Consider the following 22,819-nt stretch of genomic DNA (forward strand, 5'->3'; position numbering starts at 1 on the left):
ACATTCTCTCAGATCAACCCTGTAAGACAGGGCAGCTTATTATCCTCATATATTAGCTGGGGTGGCTGGCGGACAGGACTACGATGAAGAGAATTGTGGCTTGCCTAATGCCACGTTGTCAGTGGGTGCAATATTTTAATCAGTTGACTGTCTTTGAGAGCCAGTGTGGTGTAGTGGTTAAGAGCGGTAGACTCATAATCTGGTGAACCGGGTTCACGTCTCCGCTCCTCCACATGCAGCTGCTGGGTGACCTTGGGCTAGTCACATTTCTCTGAAGTCTCTCAGCCCCACTCACCTCACAGAGTGTTTGTTGTGGGGGAGGAAGGGAAAGGAGAATGTTAGCCGCTTTGAGACTCCTTCGGGTAGTGATGAAGTGGGATATCAAATCCAAACTTCTCCTCCTCCTCCTCTTCTTCTTCTCCTCCCCTACTCTATATCCCTTTCCTCCATGTTACAAGGAACTTACAGAGGAGAAACTGCTCTTGATGCACTGGTGCATTTCTGTGAGCTCAGCTTTTCATCTGTATAGAGGCAATCTTTTGTGGTTGTTGAACTACAACATCCCTGACCATTGCCTATGCTAGCTGGGACTAAGGGGATTTTGAATCCAGCAATAGAATAAGTGCTGCAGATCCCTCAACTCCTGTAAGCAGTCAATGGCTGCAGTCTCCATGGCACAAATGTGCAAATGTCCCAGGACAAAAGCATGGGGTGCATCAGGACAGAATGTCCTAACTTTGCACCAAGACACACTTCCGGGGCTTTTTGCTGTGCGTAACTCTCCCAGCCAGGAGCAATGGGGTGCTGTTCTTTGGATGAGCCCTAGAATCTCATTCCAATAATAGCCATGCATATTTCCCCCTGCATAAATATATCATCTGAATGAGGTCTCCGTGTTGCAGATCTGAGTAGTGTAGGTACCAAGAGAAGCAGGATAGCACCAAGGACCAATATTTGGATCAATGACACACCGAAATCACTCCCTTAGTTTGAGCAATTGCACAAGTTCAAATGATAGAAGAAGGCCCAAGACAGATCGCTCCTGGAAGTGCAAATGTATATGTATACAGAATTCAGTCCTAGAAATAAAAATAGCATTCATTTGTTGGCTGGAGCAGGTGGTCAATGCAAACTTTACAGCTGATATCTGTTTTCTCCAAAGTTTCACCAGCAATGAATTAATCCACCTGGTTCAAAATGTGGGCACCATATCAAACCCTCTGCTTAAGCCTGCTACATTCAACACTTTATGTATGTTTTTTCCTTATGGTAACAAGCAAGTGGCGCTATCGCAAATTAACAGCAGACTTTTTCCGGTGGTTTTCGACTGAAAAGGATGTTCGGAGAGTTTCCAGGGTTGTCACTATCTGGATGGATGGTGCTGCGCTAGGTCTTCTCCGGAACATCCGACAGTAGACCTCCTTGGATTTCCTTCGGAAGTGTTTGCCTACCAGGACAAACACAATTGGGTTAAGGCAGCTGTTGCTGAAGCTGCAGTAGGTGGCAATCTGGCTAGCCACATCAATGGCTTGCTCAGCCCTACAACCAGGAATAACCCCAGTGCGAAACAGTGTTTCCAAGAACGTGGTGATCTGGAAAGGAAGCCAGCAGACAATGAAGAGAAGAAGGACGAAGAGAACCAAGGCGGTGGCTTTTTTCTCTGTCTGGATAGCTCTGATCTTTTGAAATGTGCTGTTTTGTAAAGTATGGATGATTTGCGCTGTGCAGTAGGTTATGACGCAGACAGGCATCAAAAAGCCCACTGTGTTCAGCAAAGTGTTTGTGATCACTGTCCATTGCACAACTGACGGATACTCCAGAATGCAGGCGGTGACATTGCTTTTTTCGTCATATTCCAACGATCTAAAGAGGAGAGTGGGAGAGCTCAAGAACAGCGCAGAGACCCAAATGGCAAGGCAGTTCCACTTTGCACAAGAAGGCCGGCGCAGGCGTCCCAGAGACATCGTTTTCACCAAGGCCAGGTAGCGATCAATGCTCACCATCACCAGGAAGTAAATGCTGGAATACAAATTCATATAAACGATGGCATTGACGGCTTTGCAGAGGGGGAGCCCAAACACCCAATGGAAGTTATTGCTTATCGTGATCGCCCAGAAAGGCAAACCACAGAGGAGGAGGAGATCAGCGGCTGCTAAGTTTGCCAAGTAAACTTCGGCCACCGTGCAGCGGCTCTTGTGGAAGCAAAAAACACTGAGGACAAAGATGTTCTCCACAACTCCCACGGTGGCAAGAAACCAGAGGAACACTGGCTGGATATCTAGCAGCCATTGCCATTCCTGAGGCCAGGGGCAGGAGGAGTTGTTTGTTGTGTTGTGCCAAGCAGACTGGCTCACCCCAGAGTCCCAGGCGGCTGTGACACCATAAAGAGCTGTGTTGTTTTCGGCCATGACGGTGGTCCACGTGGGGGCTAGAAAACAAGAAGGTAAATTTAGACTGGTCTTTGGCGCAATATACAGAAGCTCAATATGCAATTAAAAACCAAGATTTTTTTGGGGGGGGGGGTGTATAATCAACTAGCAGAAGCCAGTGCAAGGATTTCCACCAGTGCAACAGGAGTCCTCCACACCCCCTGCACCCCCCCATCTGCTGTGGAAGGCTAGGGGACTCCATCAGAACAGATTGAGGAGGGAGTGCATAGAGAAGCCGGGAGAAGGTTCAGCCATGTAAGGAAAGCGTTGCATTGCAGCCAGGCTGGGCAGCTCATTAAAAGATGAAAAACTGCTGCTAAGATGAAAGATTCATTTTGTTGCACGACTGAGACATTTGAGATTGATCAGGGTTTGTAGGCTAGGTCCCCACACGGCGATGTGTTGTGCATAGGTGACACACTCCCAGCCGGCTGTCAATGTCAGAAAGGGACAGGCATCTATCAAAAAGAGAAGACTGTGAACAAGCCCTGAGACAACCTTTTTAAATGTACTGCAGTGGCCTTCCCTAAGCAGGCTGGCTAGGGCTGATGGAAGCAGCAGTTAACCCAGGGGTGAAAGAAACTGGCCCCTGCTGGCAGTGCAGGCCTGGGTGTGTGGGGTGGGCAGCGGCACAAAAATAATCTATGAGACTAATGGGGTATATGAAGTGTGGTGCCACGACGAGATCAAACGCAGGAGAAGTTTCCTTTACCTCTCATGGTAAAGATGTGCGGTAAAGTGGGTGGGTGGGTGGAGGGGTCCAGTGGAAGGGCAGCAATACAGCTTCTTGCCAAGGGCACAAGGGACCCTAGGTATGTCTCTAGATGGGAGTTGTAGAACAAAACATACGGAAGGCACCATTTTCAGGAAGGCACGCCTGCACATAGCTGTGAATCAAAAGCTGCTGCGCTACAGCCATTTAGCTAACTATGCTGTCACTACTTCCTCCTTCACTTGGGGCATGAAACATCCCCCGGATGCTTGCTTTAGGTGGGAGAATGTTAAGTGACCTTGAAGGCACTTCCTTTCCCAGAAGCCGGAAAGAGAGAGGCATTGCCAGGAAAAGTAAATAGCAGGCAGCCAAGTTTTGTGCCCAATTTTGGGTGCAATTCAGAGTTCTGGCCTTAAGCTTTAAAGCCCCAAACAACTGGGGTCCAGATTAGCAGTGGGTCAACTTCACCCATTTAATCCTGCCCATATTCTCTTCTTGAGTGTCCACCATCAGTTAAGTTGGAACACAAAAAGGGCAGGGCCTTATTGATGGTGGCCCCAAAGCCACATAATTCCTTCCCAATGGACTTCTGGTTTGCGCCTTTGATTATAGCATTTGGAAGTCTCTCCTCTTCACAACTGCCCAGAGCTGACAATGTAAATAATTTCATACCAGGGACATCCTGTTTTCCCACAAAGGATCACTGCATCCATTTTGGGTGCCACGATTTCGGGCTGCACTCTCACTCCGAAAAAGTGCTCCTGGTCAAAATAGCATAGCAAGTTTCCATTTGCTACCATGCTGCAGTCACATGTGCCTTAAAAAGTGGTGTCAAAGTGCATTCACAGCACCTTGAACCGATTATTGATATAAGTCTGTCTCTGCCATTAACCAGACAGAAAAGAAAGTATGAGCACACAGTTAAAAACTGGCAGGCAGAGAGAGGTTTTAGGGAATCACACAGGCTATAAAAAAACACCCCAGAGAGGACGGATGCAAAGCAGGCAGGGTTACTCTGCTGCTGTTCATTATTGCATGGAAGAGAGAATTACAATAACTGCAGCATTCCTTGCCCTTATTTGACAAGTTTCACCTGCTGAAATTCTGTCTTCTGCACAAATATTAAATGCACAGGATCCCAGGATCCCTTTGCATCTTGTCTCCTTCTAAAACAAACAGATTTACCCAAGCATGTAAACAGTCCCAGCAGCTTGCAAACCCCCCCCCCTTTCCCCCCCTTCTAGTCAAATATTTCAATTTAATTCCTTCTGGTAACTGGAAAAACTTTGTGGATTTTTAAACAGTACATAAAACTAAGCGGCACATACTTTCTTTCTTTTTTTAAAATGCTGCTTACTAAAACTAAAGGCAAAGAAACACATTGCATGCGATCTCTATTGATTTGGGGGGCAACTAACACTGGACAAATTTATTAGTAGCAAAAGAAAGACAACTGCCGTGTGCATGAGATGCTCTCCTCTCTCACCTATTTATGGCAACATAACAATGACAAAGGAAATGGAAGGAGACTCCTTTGACAGTTCCACGCAGTGCAACTGCATCAACCACGTAATGGCAGGATACTTTCACACACTAAATATACCAAGAATTGGGCGTGGGAAGCAGCCCAGCATTCTGGAAAAGGGCAGGTTTGCCTGGACGTTCCTACACAGAAAACTGAAAATTCTTCACTGGAATGTTTTTGGTACCTGAGGGATTTTCTCCCATAAATACATTTAGTTCTTCTGCACACCTCGGGGTTCCCCAAAGCTACTTGACAGCTTATTTGTGTGCAAAGTGTGTTGGGTTCAACAAATGTGTCCCGTCAGTGCAAAGATTTCCACTTGCATAACGGTGCTCTCTCCCGAGGTGGAGCGTGCTGCTGTGCACCCAGGGGCGGGGCCATGGGGGCGGGACGAGTGTCCCAGGGGAAACACTGTGGCAAGCGTCCCAGGGGGCAAGACACCCATGGGGGCAGAGAGAGCCACCCATGGGTGGTGGAGTGAGCTGCCCATGGCGGGCTGCTTCCTGGGTGGGGAAGTGGGAGGGAGCCACACCGCTTTGCCAGCAGCCTTCCTTCCTTCTCTGTTCCTTTCGACAGCTCGGGGGAGGCTTCCCCCCCCCGAAGCAGCCCAGGAGCAGGGGGCAAAGGCGCTCTGCCCGCCTGTGACTCCCAAGCCTCCCCTGAGCTGTCAAAAAGAAGGGGGAAGGCCGCTGGCAAAGCGGCACAGCTCTGGCCCTTCACCCGATGGCTTGGGGTGGGCTTGGGAGTCGCGGGCGGGCGGCGCACCGAATGTCACCTCCCTCAGTGATGACACCCGGGGCAAACCGCCCCCCGTCCCCTTCCTCTTTCCCTGGGTCTCTCCTTCCCCCATGCTCTCTCCCTCCCTAAATCTGCTCCAGAGAGTTGGGGCAACAGATTTAGGGGACATGTGGGGGGAGAAGAGGAGGCGACAACATCTTGTTGCACAAGCAGAAATCCTTGCGCCGATGGAACATTCATGTACATGGAATACAACCCAAGGTTCTGGGAATGTAAGGATTGGTGCCCCAAGAGTGAATTTTTAATTCGTAAGTATAGGATTAACCACATGTGTTCCATTTTGTTAGATGACAAATCACCTCTCAGTTTCTATTATCTGTTGTTTCAACATGAGGATGGCTGAAGTGAATTAAGGAGTAACCACTTTCCACACCAGCAAACAGATATTGCTTTTCTCATTCGATACTTGTCTTCTCTCGTGTCATTATGCCGTTTCCCTGTATGTGTTTATATTAAAATTGACAAAAACAACCCCACAAGAAGCAGTTAGAATATAAAAAAGCAAAACAAAACAAGCTGACAGGGAAGGACTCCCAGTCTAACCCCTGTATGTTTACTCAACTCCAGCTGAGATGTGAGGTTAGTTTTGTTCTGGGCAACCAAAAAAAGGTGCCGACAATATTAAGTGGAGTGTTCCTGCCATTACATCATTTAAGTGTAGTGAGTCTATAAAAAGCCTGCCCTTTCAACCTTTTGGCAGGGTCAGTTACTGGCTGCTTATAGTAACAAGTTTTGTGTGTCCAGGTGCCGAGGGCCCGCCGCCCTGACAAGACCACACAAGACAACGTTCTTTGGTTCAAATTAGTCCACCATTTTATTGATTACAGATGCAAGGGGTTTATGCCCAGGCATTGGGTATATCCCGAATCAACCAACCAGCTTGCTGGATGTTTCTAATGGGGTTGATCCTGAGGGAAGGAGGTCCTACGACATACATACAACAAATAGGAGCAACCTCACCAGGATCGCCGGGACCCTGTGGCCCTAGCACCTGCCTGGGTGACTGGACAGAAGCAACTTCTCCTGGGTCCCTTAAACAGGATATTCCGTTCCCTTGGAGGGGCAGGCAGAGGCCTGCAACCTCCCCTCTGATCATGACTAAGGCTCCACCGAGTGCCTAATCTGCCCAAGTTGCGACAATTACTATGAGGAGGGCAAAACCCACAGACAGGCGCAATTAGTCTGAAGGATAAATTGCTCCTTGGTCCAGAATACAGCAACAGGCAGAACCATAGCAAGGTGGTGGAGTTGAATGTGGCAGGAGTGCAGCTTAAATGGCCAATGGCTCCTCCGCTTTGGGCTCGGCCTCCTTCTCCTCCTGCCACTAGCCAGTGGATGCTTCTCCCATCTTTCCCTTATGTGGCAGCAGCAGGAGGAACCGCTGAATGTTGAAGCCACGCCCAGCTCCACAATCGGCCTCCTCTTTTTCCTACTGCTGCTGCAACTGGCTGGAGGCCGTTTCCTTTCTCTTTCCCCTCCACTGCAAAAGGAAGAGGAGCCGGCCACTGAAGCCCCTCCATGCTCAGCCTCCTTTGCCTCCTGATCATTCTGTACATTAGGAGGTGGGGAATGAGCTGGGCTCCTGGGAGTTGGCACCTATGGATGCCTATAGACAGATTAGACAGGTTAGACAGATTCATGGAGGATAAGGTGATGGCTGCTTGTCAAGATAGCTATGCAGTACCTGCAGTATCTGGGAATGACAAATTCTGCTTATGGGCTTCTTGGAGGCATTTGGCTGGCCACTCTGAAAACAGGATGTCAGACTAGATGGGCTTTTGGCCTCATCCCGAGAGGCTCTTATGGCGTTCTTATAAATATTTAGCAAAGAATCCCAATAAAACTAGAGGGTTGCATGAGAAGAATGTATGAGACCCTGTGTGCTGCACTTATCCACTCCTTCTATTGGTGAGTAGCCCTCATTGATCTTTCTCATCTCATCTCATCTCATCATGGCGATTCCTTGTGAAAATAAATACTATTGCAGGTTTAATGAGAAGCAGAAACTTCACCCACTTAGAAAGAAGACACCTGGCAAGTGTGGGAGGATGTCAAAGCAGTTTTTTTCTCTTTCTTTCTCAAGGATGCACCGGCTACTTCGTCATGATGAATATATGCACAAAAAGCCCCCAAACAAGGGTGAGAGTTGATGCCAAAGTACAGCCCATGATTTGTATGATTATACATGCATCACTTAGACCAGAGGTAGCTAACACACGACCCTTCAGATCTTGCTGAATTCCCAACTCCCATCTGCCCCAGTGTACAAATCCAGCTTTGCTATGCCAATTTTAGGCTAGGAATGGGACTGAGTCTTAAACTCATGGAATCAAACTGACACATAAAGTCTTGTTCAGATGTCTGCTTAATCAACCCGGTCAGGTGGCATTGTGGGACGGCGTGACACTTAAAATGGTCCTCACGCTGGCCAGGGAAGTGGATTGCACCCTGCCCCCAAACTGGCCAATTGTGGGAGGACTACTTGACTGGCTCTGCCCCTGGGGGTGGACCAGACTGAGCCTGTAGGCCTCACTCTGGCCCACCTCTTGGGTATTTAAACCAGGCCAGTTTCCACCTCCACCAAAGGTTCCCTACCTTGTTGTAAGGTTTAATCCTAGTAGTTCCTTAAAGGCTGCACGCATGTCTTTCATCGTGCCTTCACAGACCTTGCTAGCATAGATCCAGTCCTGTATGTAATTAACAGGCTTCGCCTCACTGTTCTGTTTGTTTTTTGTTTCCTGGAGCCTTGCCTAGCCATATGGGAGTCCCATTTATCATCACAACAGTTCTGAAAGCTGTTGTGGGGGAGGCAAAGGTCAGAGCACAATTGCGTGCCGACGGCAGCTCAGCCCATCAATACGCTGCACTTCCTGGCATCAGCTAACTGTGGATGGGATTTCTTTCTGTCTACCTACAATTTCTTTGGCCCGGATCCCCAGAAAGGAAGCAAGATTTAAAAACTGATCAAAGCGTTCAGGCCAAACTGGACATTATGGGATATATCTGATAGTAGTTACGGTACATTGATTTTTTTTTTTTTAAGGAGTAACAGCAAGAGGTCACCCCGATTCTGAAATAAGACCATAATACAGGAGAAAATGGGACGTGGGTGGTGCTGTGGGTTAAACCACAGAGCCTAGGGCTTGCTGATCAGAAGGTTGGCGGTTCGAATCCCCGCAATGGGGTGAGCTCCCGTTGTTCGGTCCCTGCTCCTTCCAACCTAGCGTCAAAGTGCAAGTAGATAAATAGGTACCGCTCCGGCGGGAAGGTAAACAGCATTTCCGTGCGCTGCTCTGGTTCACCAGAAGCGGCTTAGTCATGCCGGCCACATGACCCAGAAGCTGTACGCCGGCTCCCTCAGCCAGTAAAGCGAGATGAGCACCGCAAATCCAGTGTCGTCCACGACTGGACCTAATGGTCAGGGGTCCCTTTACCTTTTTACAGGAGAAAATGGATCTAACCCCTTTCCCGTCTTGTCATTCCCCCTAAGAAGATTCCCCCTAAGCTGCTACTTGCACCCACAGCAGCCTCCTTTCCAGGGCAAATAGCAGGCTAGAGGGAGGAGGAGGTAAAATGTATCATAGGAGTGCAAGAGTTTTGGATGAAGCGGGAGTAATGAGGTGACGCTGGCACATTTGCTATGATGCTTTGCCACAGCAAGGAGGGGGGAGGATGGTATCACAAGCTTGGAATATTACAACTTAAAAGGAGGTTTGTGCTGACCCATCTCTCTCAGTTCTGTCTGCTCTGACTGGCAGCAGCTCTCCAGGGAACTGAGCAGAGTCCTTTCCCAGCTCAGCTACCCAGGCTACTTTTCAGCTGGAGATGCCAGAGGCTGAACCAGGCATGCTCTGTATTCCTTGCATAGCTTTGCCACTGCACTGTGGCTTCCTGTTAAATGCTACCTGCTGTTTATTTTCTGACGAATGTTATTATGGTGTGGAATCAGATCCACCCTCACCTTCTCAAAAAATAATAATACAGTGGTACCTCGGGTTACATACGCTTCAGGTTACATACGCTTCAGGTTACATACTCCGCTAAACCAGAAATAACGCTTCAGCTTAAGAACTTTGCTTCAGGATAAGAACAGAAATCGTGCTCTGGCGGCGCAGCGGCAGCGGGAGGCCCCATTAGCTAAAGTGGTGCTTCAGGTTAAGAACAGTTTCAGCTTAAGAACGGACCTCCGGAACACATTAAGTACGTAACCAGAGGTACCACTGTAAGAAGAGAAGAAGAAGAAGAGTTTGGATTTGATATCCCGCTTTTTACTACCCGAAGGAGTCTCAAAGCGGCTAACATTCTCCTTTCCCTTCCTCCCCCACAACAAACACTCTGTGAGGTGAGTGGGGCTGAGAGACTTCAGAGAAGTGTGACTAGCCCAAGGTCACCCAGCAGCTGCATGTGGAGGAGTGCAGACACGAACCCGGTTCCCCAGATTACGAGTCTGCCGCTCTTAACCACTACACCAAACTGTAATGCAATTTTGTTCATTTTAATCAGGCCAGTATAGGAATGGAATGGATTTTGTTGACTTTCTTTCAGTGCATTTTTCTGGGAGCAATCTCATGACTTGGTGCTTCCAATTTTCAGCTCCATTGCCTGTGTTTTTCTCTCAAGACTTGAAGCCACAGGGCTGCCCTCCACCATTTCGAACGATAGATATCAGCATGTTTTCACTCGTTGATGGTCATTCTTTGGGGGGGTAAGTAATGCGGATATAACTATAAATATCACAGTGTGAGATGTATCACTCTTCTTCCTCCCGCCTCACTTACAAAAGGTTAACAAGGAATCGGAAGTATCGTGACGATCAGATTACCCAATATCTGTCTGAGAACAGGTCAAACCTTCTCATGCCAATTCCATTAAATTTAGCAACGTATTCCTGGAAGCTGTGTATTTCCCCATAGTTCAGGCTGGTCCAGGGAATTAATCCACAGCAGGTATCCCTAAGGTAAGACGACCCCACAGAAAGCATCAAGTAAGTAACTCAGACAAAGTTTGGCAGCAAAAACCTGGCCTTATCTATTATGACTTGATTAGGATGGCTCTTTATTGACCCACAACAAACATGTCTGACACACAGAGACCTTGAGATACCATAAATGTTACAATGCTACTGGATTGAACCGAGAGTGCTAGATTTACGTATAAGCTAAACAAGCTATAGCTTAGGGCCCCACTCTCTTGGGGGGGGGGGGCAAAAAAATGTAAAGGAAAAAATGCTGGATGTACATTTCCAAAATTTAAGATAAAAAACAAATAAAACCGACATACAGCAACAGTGTTTTGTGTTGTGTAGGCTCCTATGGGGTAATGGGCCCTGCTTGCTAGCCTGCTCCCTAAAATATCACTGGTAATTATTTCACTATTAATATACTTCTTCTTAATTGTATTCACTATTAATATACTTCTTAATTGTATATCAGTTCAACAATTACTTTGGTAAAATACATATTTTGTTATGTGCAAATGGCTTTAGATACCGGACAGCTGGAAATATAAAGGGCCTCATTACCTTCAGTAGCTTAGGGCCTCATCAAACCTAAATCCGGCCCTGATTGAACCTTAAGAGCATTATTTAGACAAAATAAGGAAGGCAGCGCAGAGCTGCTGTGGGGAAAACATCTGGGACTCACTGAACGGGGGAAAACAGAATTGGATCATATGTCCTAGGTGGATAAGAACTGGTGTTGCAATTGAAACATTAAAGGTGTGGCAAGCCCTGACTGTAGAAGACTAAAATTATGAAGGAATTAAAGAATTAAAGAAAGTTGAAATGGGCGCGAGAAAGAATGAGCAAGTGAAGGTTGGAATTTGAAGATTGTGTTTGTAAAACCAAATAAAAATGTTTTAAAAAGAAAGAAGATAGAAGCTAGCAGAAAGAAGTGTAACTATACATGGACAAGGCTTTCCTATGCTTGTAAATGTATAAATACCTGTGCTTTTTCATATTTGGTGAGTTCAACAGTGGTTTGTGAGGTGAGTTGTAGTTAAGGTTTAACCACATTGTCCGTGTTTGGACGACACAACAAGCTGTGGTTGATCTAAAACAGAAGCAAAACATCCAAACTTGGCCTCATGTCCATGTCAGTGGAGAGGGTAGGGGGAAGAATATGAGCTTGGGGCAAGACTAGGCTCGTTGCGTGGCTATATCCCTCCCTCCCAAGTGAATAATGACGCAGGACACATTGAATCGAATTAAATGGGTGAAAAGGCCACAACTTTATTGGTTACGGATGTTGAGTGGTATTGGCTTAGGCATTGGATCCTAACCACTATATCTGACCCCCAACCCGAGTGCTGGAGGTCCGTGAAGGGTTAACCACCAAGGGCAGCACCCCTGATGTTGATCAAGGGGAACTGCCCCCATGATCACCGTTGGGGCGTGGCTTAGGCCCAGACCTCCCTAGGCTTCAGACGGGACCATGCCCCCCGGAAACCTTTAACGGAATACCCTTCCAATGAGGGGCAGGTGATGGCGCTACCTCCCCTTTTTACCTCTATTGATGTTATCCAATGCCTAACCGCCAAAACCAAAGTTGTGACGAATTGCTACGAGGTAGGTGAAAAAACCCGATTTGGCTAGTCCAATGGGAAAAAGTCCTACCCGGCCCCCCAGCCAAGCGAGGCGACCATAGCAAAGTCAATACCTAACCTAAAGGGTGGGTGGGCGGGAGAACCGATGCAGCTGGGGGCAGCGAAAAGAGAGGGGGAAGGATTCCCGCCGTCTCAAATTAAAGGGTCTGCTGGCCCCTCCCCTTGGCTGACCGGATTGGTCGGCCACTGGGGAGAAGCCCCCGGGAATCCACCAATCGTGCAGGGGCTGTGTATCAGCCCCTGCACGCATGCTTGGGTCGTGATGCCCGCAACGCCACCTCCTGCCGATAGGCGGAAGTGGCTTTCTCATGATGTTGAATCATGGTTTAGATCAGGCATAGGCAAACTGGGCCCTCTAGATGGTTTGGGACTACAACTCCCATGATCCCCAGCTAACAGGACCAGTGGTCACAGATGATGGGAATTGTAGTCCCAAAACATCTGGAGGTCCAAGTTTGCCTATGCTTGGTTTAGATAATCTAAAGGGTTGACGAGATTCATAGTCCTCCTAAGCTGCCCTTTCTTAGCACAATGCCTTCCAGGTGGTGTTCGACAACACCTGCCATCACCCCTGGCCCCTGGCCGTGCTTGCTGAGGCTCTGCAGTCCTGATGTAGACAATATTGGACTACATGTACCACTGGATTTATTTAGCATAAAGGCAATCCTACAATCAGGTTATTGAAGGCCTGTAGGTCAGAACGCAACACCATTCACTATTTTGCAGCAAGGATTTCAGAAACCTCTAAGAAAAATAAAGGAGCCTATGCCTCACACTAGGTTGTTTATGTTTCTGGGTCTTTTCTGGGGTTGTTTTTTTTAAAAGAATAAAACAGTCTTGATCCTAATGGAAAGCAACATCAGCTTCATCTGATGAAAATAATTCCTGATCTCTTTTTAACAAGCAGAATAGTTTTTGCCTGCGTCAGGAAAGAAGCAGTAAACTGCCGAGATGCCACTGGCATCGTCTGATGAAGCTGCCATGCAACTAGCTCAAAAGATAAATTGAATACTGTAGGCAGTGGATTTCTTGTACAATACAATTATGTGGCCATCCAAATGACCACATAACGTACCTTTCTGACAGTGTGCCAGAAAAATGTCTGTCTGTGCCGGAGATCTTTATCAAAGAGGGCAATTTCCCCTGTGACTTGTAGGACTTGTCTGCCTGCCATTTTGCTTCCCTTCACGTCATCCAGTTTAATATATTTCTAATGTCTGGAGGAGAGGGGAGTGTCCAAAGGCAGAGGCAGTTCACTTACCAAGATAAGGAAATAAGGAGAGCCCTGCTGGATTAGACCAAAGGCCTGCCCAGCATCCTCTTTCCTGCAGTGGCCAACCAGATGCCTCTGGGAAGCCCACAAAGATGATGGGAAGACAACAGCCCTCTCTTGCTGTTGTTTCCCAGCAGGCTGCCTCTGATACTTCAGGAAGTACATAGTCATCCTTGTAACCTTGCCCTCCATACATTTGTTTCATCGCCTAGTGAAGCCATATAACTTGGTGGCTTCACTTGATAGGGCTAGATTTGACCCCTGCCCTAATACAAATGAGAATGAATGAATGAATGAATGACTGAATGTGTGTATGTTTATATCTTCCTATATACATAAAAATGTAAGGCTGTCATCACACATGCCCCATTGGAGGCTTTGTAGTGCCACATCACAATCCTAGATTTGCATGAAGAAATCAGGCTGGGAAGCTGAAAAGCGAACTTAGTAGTTGCATTGGGGTAGGAAGGGAAAGTTCTAGGGATTTAATGGGGGGGGGGAGTGGCAGGAGAGTTGGTGAATGGAATGAGCTCCAAATTTCATAGATAGACAGACACACACACACACACACACACACACACACATGTGTATGTGTGTGTCCTGACTGCATGTAACACTACGCCAAGCCACTGCCATTCTCCCTAAGTCTCAATTTTTCTCAAATGTCAGGGCCTACTATAGGTAGGTAGCCGTGTTAGTCTGCTGTAGTTGGAACAACAACAAAAATTCCTTCCAGTAGCACCTTAGAGACCAACTAAGTTTGTTCTTGGTATGAGCTTTCGTGTGCATGCACACTTCTTCAGATACCTACTATAGTTACCCTGCAGTTTTTTTTAATCAACAGGAGGTGCAGACAATTATCAAGACTATAGCAGATGAGGAGTGAGATTTACCTCTTTCCTCCTGAGGAAAACCCCTTCTCTGATTGCATTGGGAGTAAATGCAAACCACCAACCCTGTAAAGGATGCTGGACAGAAGCAAGGCATGTAAAGCACTTTGTACCGTAAAACATGCTTTAGAAACAGTCCATGATAAAAAGACACATTCTGAAGGTTTAAAAAGCTTTTCAAGAGTGAGCTGATTAAAAAAGAATGGAAAAAGGCAACTTGGGGCTTTGTTTTTTAATACTTAGAACCAGTGCTATTTTTCTAGAAAAAGAAGTGCCAGAACTTGTGGGGGTAGCCAGCAGATGGGACGGCCAGTAATGCTGGAGTTCCCACTCCCACTGCGCCGTGAAAAAGGTCCACCGGCTACGATCTGAAGTTTTAGCTTGTGAGTTCAGATAGTTGGTTGCCTCTGAAGTTTTCTGCAAGCGTCTGAGTTCCAAAGGTTCCAGAGAAGAAGAAAAACTAAACTAAGCGATGGCCAAAACTAGATGGCCAAATAAAAGGTTTTAAAACTAAAACGAAATGAAATAAATACGAAGGAGACTGCAGTCTGGTGAAGAAGCCTTCCGCTACCCTGCGTGGTTGGTTTCAGTTTCTCTTTCTCTCTATGCTTGCCACGCAACGATGATCTTACTCGGCTTGCCTCGCGCTTTCTCCACACCACAACAGGGAATGGCGGCTATTTATTGAAGGGTCAAACAACGTCACAACATGCATATCAACCAATTACAATCCTGTTACTGTGCTAAGTTTAAGCGGGAAACAGACTAACGACCATTACCTTTTTTAAAACTAGAGCGCCTTTTTTAGCCGCGGAAGGATCCATGCAGCGAGTTGCCTGTCGGATCCTTTTACCCTTCCTTCCAAGGGCTGAAGGATTTCACAAAGTAAACATAAATAAACATAAATAACCAGGTGCAAAGGCACCTATAAAACATATTCCCACAAGAACTCATCATGAAAACCTCCCTCATTCTCTTAGAATGGCAATGATGCGCACCTGAGAGGTGCCGGAACTGAGTGAAGCAATTTATGGATGATGCTTCACATCACAAGCTAAGCTGTTAATCACCAGCTTCATAGGGGGAATGAGCTATGCCGAGGTTTAAGGGGAGCTCATCATTTTCTCTTTTGCAGGAAATGACCTACGCCACTTTATTGCCTGTAATTGGCAGGGTGCGTGCCCCTTCTCAGTGCAGTTTTGTGTGCATTTTCCCCAGTGTGGCAGGCTGCCCCTCCCCAAATAAGTGCTCCTTGGTAAGTCATCACATGAAATTAAAAGCCAGAGATAGGAAACCCTCCTTCAGGAGGTGGAGAATGGAGTTGCCAGGTAGACAAAGCAGACTTTTTCTGGTTACAACTTGCATTCTTCTGCCAGAGAAATGCAGCTTGTGGCAAAAAGCAGAACAAACATCTGCCTCTTGTTTCCTGCCTAAAGTCACACACGCCAGCCTGTTAAAGTCTCCAAGAGAAAGAATGTTGTCTGTCCTTTGGCATCTTCCACAGGCCAGCATTAACCAGAGGGTCTCTATTGTATTCAGTTCCCATTAGTAATCTCAAGGAGAAAGTTACATTCATTGGTTTACACAGGTGTGAAGCCTGGTTGCAGCTCAGGGGCTTCAGCCCTGGAAGCCACCTCAACTCCAAAACAAACTTTCTGAGCAAGACTCCCAATGTTTTCTGCTAAAGAGCCAAGACAACGGTTCGGGTTCTACACTCAAATAATATTACATTGCCTCCCATCAGCGGTCCACACTCCCCAAAGAGCCTAAAGTTGGAATCAAGGGAAAGTATTTGGACACAACTGCCAAGGGGTGGTGTTGGCAATTTTTTGTATTGTTCCCATGAGTTTAATACCTGCTTGATGTGCACACATTGCCAAGTGAGAATGTTTATGTCCTTGTGTGACGGATCATGCCTGAGCCTGGGTATGGTCAGTGGCCCAGAGCATAAAGAGTTAACACCCACTCTAGATGACTGGCAGCTCAATCGCAGAGGCGGGGCTTTTCGACCTTTTAAAAGCGGGAGAATGGCAGTTGGGCGTTGGTTGGTCAGGGATTGAGGGTGAGAGGGTGAGCGGGTTGGAGGTTAGGCTTAGGCTAGGGAAGGAAAGACTTTTATCCTGCTTAATGTTGTAACCAAGCTTACGTACCTGAAAAGAAGATTTGTAACCGCATTATACCTGAACATCCATGTTATTTAAGTTACCTCAATAAACTTATTTTGTGTTTCAACGTTTGTGGACTCTGGCAGTGCGTCAGTGCCTCAAAAGGTGTGGCTGAGGGGAAAAGCCCATAAGGTTTCCTGTGGAAGAGGGAACGGGTGGCTTGTTTTCCTATCATACAGAGGGCTGGGCAGTGAAGCCAAAGGTGCCACGCAGTTGCCAAGACAAAAAGGGAAGGCAAGCTGCAGTAGTTTGGGAACCCAGGGCGGGAGGTCCCAAGGTGGCAAGAGTTTTTTTCGAACGTGGAGCACTGAGGTACCCCGAGGACATCTCTCATAATATCACTTTAGGATTCATTTTAGTCGTCGGTGAAACCTAGGGAGAGACACGGTCTGGGGAAACGTTTTACAGTGTGAGGGGTGTAGCTAAGTGTCCCGTCACAGCTTGCACTTAAAAGCTTCCTGTGCTGATTTCTGCATGTCAAGCTGCTATTAAGGGCACAAGAGCGAAGTAAACCAGATTTTCTTTTTTCACTGGTGAATGCTACCTAGGACAGGTGAAAGACTGGCTCACTTGTAAGCATAATTGATTATATTTGCATTCACTTCCAGTGACGATCCCCGGGGGTATGAGCCACCGAGTTCCCCTCAGGCACAGGAAGCCGGGAGGGAGGGGGGCTTTGGGGAGGGAGTGGATGTCAGGGATTTGCCTTCTCCTCGCAAGGAGAGCCCGGGCGGAGGTCCAACTCGTGAGAAGAGCCAGGGCGGGAGTACCCCTCGTGAGGAGAGAGGGGAAAGAGATCCTCCGAGGGGGGAGGATCAGGACAGGGAACTTCCTCGAGAGAAGGTCTTGCTTAGGTACAGGGATACCCAGCCACTGCTGTCACCTGACTCCTCTCAAAGCCCATCGCCAGAGCTCTCTCCCACGGAAGAGGAGGAGGAGCAGACGGTCAGGGATGCAAGGGAGAGACCCAGCACCGCCAGCCAGACGCGATCGGAGGGAAAGTTGCAGTTTACGGCACAGGCACAGCGTAGGGGGGCTAGGAGACCCAGAAGACATTGTTTCAGAGTGCTGAGGCTTTGGTGCTGGGTGGGAAACTGGAGAGGAGCACTTCCGGATTCTTCAAGTGACTGAGCAGTCATGTTTTTAGCTAGCTCTGCACTGTAAATAAGTATGCACAATAAAGTAGTCTTTAGAGTAAGAGGACTCTGTTGTTACTTGTGAGCAACCCCCTGGGGTATCCTGACACTTCCAGAATGCAAACATTTGATTGAAGGTGCTATAAGTCACCATGACATCATTTGTCTGGCATGGAGGAGAAAGGAATGGAGATGTCTCACCAACAAATTTCTTTGGAGAGACTTATTGGATGCTACAGAGACTTGACTACTTCCCAACTGGCCATTTAGGGTGGCGGGACTGGGGCAGCTGGGGGGGGGAACCATCCTAGATTCACGTACTTTTCATGAGGCAATTGCATGACACCATGAATGAAACATTCTTCTCCCATGTTTTCCCTGCTCAACTTCTGGGTTCCCCCTGACCCCCAGGCTCAGAAAATCCAACTTTTTATTATTATTATTTTACAGAGTGGAACACCTGGTATAAGCTCTCATTATTGTAAGATCATTCACCCCAGTATCATTAATGCAAGTCAGCTCAGCAGCACCCAGCCTACTCATTGATCAGCCAACTGAAGTGAATAAGCTACAGTACTTTTGCTGGAGACAATGTCTTTGAGTTTGCGTAATCCCTACCAATATCTTGCATTGCTGGGATGTTAAAGTAGACTTGTTGGCACTAAATTTCACTGAATGCTCTTAGGCCTGCTGGCGTTTCCACGCTCGAGAACATAGGAAGTGCTCTTCCTTATCTTTACATCTTCAAATCTGGGATTAGGAGAAGAGGCTTCCAGGGCAAAAGAAACAAAAACAGCACCTTTTGCCTCCTATATTTATAGAACATGGTTTTGCTGATTGGGTCAAGCGTTCCTGCTGCAGGCATTTAAGATTGGAGGGGGAAGGGAATTATATTTAAAGGAAAGTGCTTTAATTTTAACTATGCTATATGCCATATGTAGGCAAACTAAGGCCCAGGGGCCAGATCCAGCCCAATTGCCTTCTCAATCTGGCCCGCAAACGGTCCAGGAATCAGCATGTTTTTACATGAGTAGAATGTGTCCTTTTATTTAAAATGCATCTCTGGGTGGGGCCTGCCTGGTGTTTTTACATGAATAAAATGGGTGCTTTTATTTAAAATGCATCATTGGGTTATTTGTGGGGCATAGGAATTCGTTCATTCCCCCCCCCCTTCAAAATATAGTCCGGCCCCCCACAAGGTCTGAGGGACAGTGGACCGGCCCTCTGCTAAAAACATTTGCTGACCCCTGCTTTATGTAGTAGTTTAATTGCATTATAGTACTTGTAAATTCTCATTGTGAACTGCTCTGGGATACATTTGTATGGGTAGTATACAAATGGGACTGAAATAAGATGAACACAGCCCAAGTGAGCCCACCTACAGGAAGTGGAAGCAAGGCCTAATGGTAGGTACCTCAGCAGTCTTTGGGAACTAACAAAATCAGAACACACCCACCATTTGTTGTTGTTTAGTCATGTCCGACTCTTCGTGACCCCATAGACCAGAGCACACCAGGCACTCCTGTTTTCCACTACCTCCCACAGTTTGGTCAAACTCATGTTGGTAGCTTCGAGAACATTGTCCAACCATCTCATCCTCTGTCATTCCCATCTCCTTGTGCCCTCAATCTTTCCCACCATCAGGGTCGTTTCCAGGGAGTCTTCTCTTCTCATGAGGTGGCCAAAGTATTGGAGCCTCAGCTTCAGGATCTGTCCTTCCAGTGAGCACTCAGGGCTGATTTCCTTCAGAATGGATAGGTTTGGTCTTCTTGCAGTCCATGGGACTCTCAAGAGTCTCCTCCAGCACCATAATTCAAAAGCACCCATTCTTCGGCAATCAGCCTTCTTTATGGTCCAGCTCTCACTTCCATACATCACTACTGGGGAAACCAATCAATGCAGACAATGTTGAGTTAGGTGCACCAATGTTCTAGCCTGGTATAAGGCTGCCTCTTGTATTCCAGTGGATGTGAGGTCAATTGAAACGGTCCTTCTTCTTATCAACTGTCTGATTCCAGAATCTCGCAGTTGGGACCAGTAGAACGGACCACCTCGATAGGTGGTGAACCCTCCACCACTGGAGGTTTTAAAGCAGAGGTTGGATTTTAAACAGGAAATTCTTTAGCTGTGATTTTTGCTTTTCAGGGGATTGGACTAACTCTATAGTTCTATGATCCTATGGAGCACATTTCCCGTACTCTCTATAGCGGACAAAGCTGCCAGGAAACCTGCAGATTCCCTCAGGAAAGAGAAGCTTTTACGTAGGAGTTTTTTCCCTACATAAAATGTTATTTGCAGCTTAATAGGTTAGTTGCAGCTGCACATGCATTAGAGATTTAATGGGGTATTTATGCCCACCCCCCACCGGGCCAGCCAAAGACATTTCAATACCTGAGGTGGACCTCCAAAGTGGTGCCTCCCCACCAAAGAACATGGGGGGCAGGGAAGATCTACATCAGGAACAGAGAAGAGATTGACATCAGGATCTGCTGCCCACAGTGGACCCTGCTACCTGAGGTGGTTGCTTCATCTTATCTCATGGGCCCTGTGTTCCCCTCTTTCCATTTCTTTATATCAGTGTGGGATTTTTGTTCGTTTGATTTTGTTTTTCCTTCTAGCAATTAAAAATTGGAGTAGAGAACCTGTGGCCCTCTGTTGGACTGCAGTGCCTACCATCCTGACAACTGACTACGCTGATGGGAGCTGGAATTCAACAAAATCTGGAGGGCCACAGGTTCTCCATCTTTTTAGTAAATGGGGTCACGAAGAGTCGGACACGACTGAACGACTGAACAACATTTTGCACACACATTTCATGGCCTTTCCAGATTAGCACTTCTGCAGGTGAGCAGCTACCTGCAAGTCACACTGAGAATTTTATCAAAACAAAATAAAAATTCCCTTCCAGTAGCACCTTAGAGACCAACTAAGTTTGTTATTGGTATGAGCTTTCGTGTGGATGCACACTTCTTCAGCGAAAGCTCATACCAATAACAAACTTAGTTGGTCTCTAAGGTGTTACTGGAAGGATTTTTTTTTTATGACCTCATGTTGATGGTTACCAATTCAAAGTGACTAGTATGATCAGCATGGGTAGGAATTCCTTCCCTAGAACTATCTTCTTCTAGACTGGTACTATCATCACCGCGGGGAACTCTGCTTGGAGACAGCTTAACATTGCAATAGTTTTCTGCATTCAGAAGCAGGAGTCCCAACACAGGTGCAATTCAGGAAAGGGGAGTTATACTGCAGGCAAATACTCACTTGGAAAATGGTAACAATGAAGTGGTGGTCTAGAGTTCCAGTGCTATTGCTACTGTCCCTGCCGTTAATACTACTACAACTGCAAACTCCATAAAATTTATTAGCCCACCTGCCCAGACACATCTACTACTAGTAGTACTGCTGCTGCTGCTACTACTACTACAAACTTGCAAATATATTCATGAAATTTAGTTGCTCACCTGCCCAGACACATGTACTAGTGCTATTGCCAACTTGCAAATATATTATTTGGAAAACTGCTAAAGATGTATTATAATGAAATTCAATAAAGAGGGATTTGAGGAAGTCATGTAAAACACGTGAGGAAAGTTAGGAGTTTTAAATTTTTATTTGTGTTATAAGTTGTGATGATGTTTAGCAATTTTGTTAACGTAAGTATGTTGTAATCTTTTTTTTTTTTGTGGAAAATGAATACAAATATTTTAAAAACTTGCAAATATATTAATAAAGCATATTAGTCCACCAGCCCAGAGACATTTCTGTATGCATATACGCAGAAATATCTACCTAGTTGTCACTTTGTTTCATAACATGATCTTTTGCATTTTTATTCAGAGCTAAGTGAGGTCAACAAGACTTACTCCCAAGTACGCACGCTATGGTATTTCTGCTCCAGTCTATTCCCTATGTCACATTTCCCACAACAAGGCAATTGCACTAGGGACCAGATAACTGTTGTTTCTTTTCATAACCATAACTGTCTTCTGCAGCCTTTTCAAAACTAGGATCCATCTTCCCAGCTTGCAACTTGGGAGCCAATTATTTTTACACTTTTATCTCTCTGTTTTCCTTCTCCTGTCTCTCTCATTTGAAAAAAGAAAAACCTAAAGCACAACAAAAGGAAACGGTCCTGGCAATGCTGCAGGCACAACCCATATGGGTCCCGATCCAGCAGTTGAAGATCACTATTCTACATGCACCATCCCAAACATGAAGGAAGAAGAAGAAGAAGAGTTTGGATTTGATATCCCGCTTTTCACTACCCGAAGGAGTCTCAAAGCGGCTAACATTCTCCTTTCCCTTCCTCCCCCACAACAAACACTCTGTGAGGTGAGTGGGGCTGAGAGACTTCAGAGAAGTGTGACTAGCCCAAGGTCACCCAGCAGCTGCATGTGGAGGAGTAGAGACACGAACCCGGTTCCCCAGATTACGAGTCTACTGCTCTTAACCACTACACCACACTGGCTCTCAAGGGTCCACAACTCCTTGAAACTGGCTGCCATCACCAGCCAATCACCCAGTAGTAACTTGCAGAGCAATCCCGTGCATGCTTACTCAGAGGTAAGTCCCCCTGTGTTCAGAGGGACTCATTGCCTTTTACAATCGCGTTTAGGACTGTAACTTTAGTGACCCATGCCTCTGACATTTATGTAACCCACTGGCAAGTCCTGCCTTGGCACCCTAACTTCAATACTATCATCAAATCAGCAGTGTGTGCACATCCATTGCGTCGGAGGCAAAGGGACTGTATGTATGTGTGTGTGTGTGTTTGTGTGCATGTTGACTCCCAACAAGTAATTGCATTCATCGATAAAACCTGTCACTGCAATGCAGTAAGTAGAAATAACAAGCCCTTTGGGAACAAAGGGACACGCTGAGGAAAGGCTGTAGCTCAGTGGTACAGCATCTGCTTTGCATGCGCAAGGTGCCCAGTTTGATCCCTGCCATCTCCAGGTAGAGATGTAGAGTGCTCCCTGTCTGAAACCTTCATGGACCCATGGTCTAACTTGGGATGACACAGCTTCCAATGTTTCTAAATAAAGCAGAATTTTTGTAACACAGAAAAAGAAGTGGAGAACGCCTTCGTTAGTAACTGCAACTGGGAGCTAAGAAAACTTTTGGGAAAATTCCAGTGTTAACAGAGTTATAAAGTCAGAGAGAAGCAGAAGTACATACCTTTCTAGCAAAGACTTGGGTAGCTCTGGGAGCACCGGGGCTGGCTGCGGAGTGCCTTTGTGAATGTTTCTGATGAGTTTTCTTGTGGTTTCCGAAGAGTACTGAAG

General features: G+C 46.6%; 1 protein-coding gene across 1 annotated transcript; it reads right to left on the bottom strand.

Annotated features, from left to right (window-relative positions):
* Positions 1-1,234: 1,234 nt before the first annotated feature.
* On the bottom strand, positions 1,235-22,812 carry LOC117041475 (B2 bradykinin receptor-like). The gene is made up of 2 exons (XM_033140324.1): positions 22,713-22,812; positions 1,235-2,428 (listed from the first exon to the last, which is right to left on the bottom strand). The coding sequence occupies exon 2, from the start codon at positions 2,406-2,408 to the stop codon at positions 1,287-1,289; it is 1,122 nt and encodes a 373-aa protein (XP_032996215.1). The 5' UTR covers positions 2,409-2,428; positions 22,713-22,812; the 3' UTR covers positions 1,235-1,286.
* Between the last annotated feature and the right edge of the window lie 7 nt (positions 22,813-22,819).

Source organism: Lacerta agilis, chromosome 1 (genome assembly GCF_009819535.1).
Source record: "Lacerta agilis isolate rLacAgi1 chromosome 1, rLacAgi1.pri, whole genome shotgun sequence".
In the NCBI taxonomy this organism is placed as follows: Eukaryota; Metazoa; Chordata; class Lepidosauria; order Squamata; family Lacertidae; genus Lacerta; species Lacerta agilis.

Excerpts from the sequence above, each read along its gene's own strand:
- LOC117041475 (XM_033140324.1), bottom strand. The coding sequence starts at position 2,408 with ATGGCCGAAAACAACACAGCTCTTTATGGTGTCACAGCCGCCTGGGAC.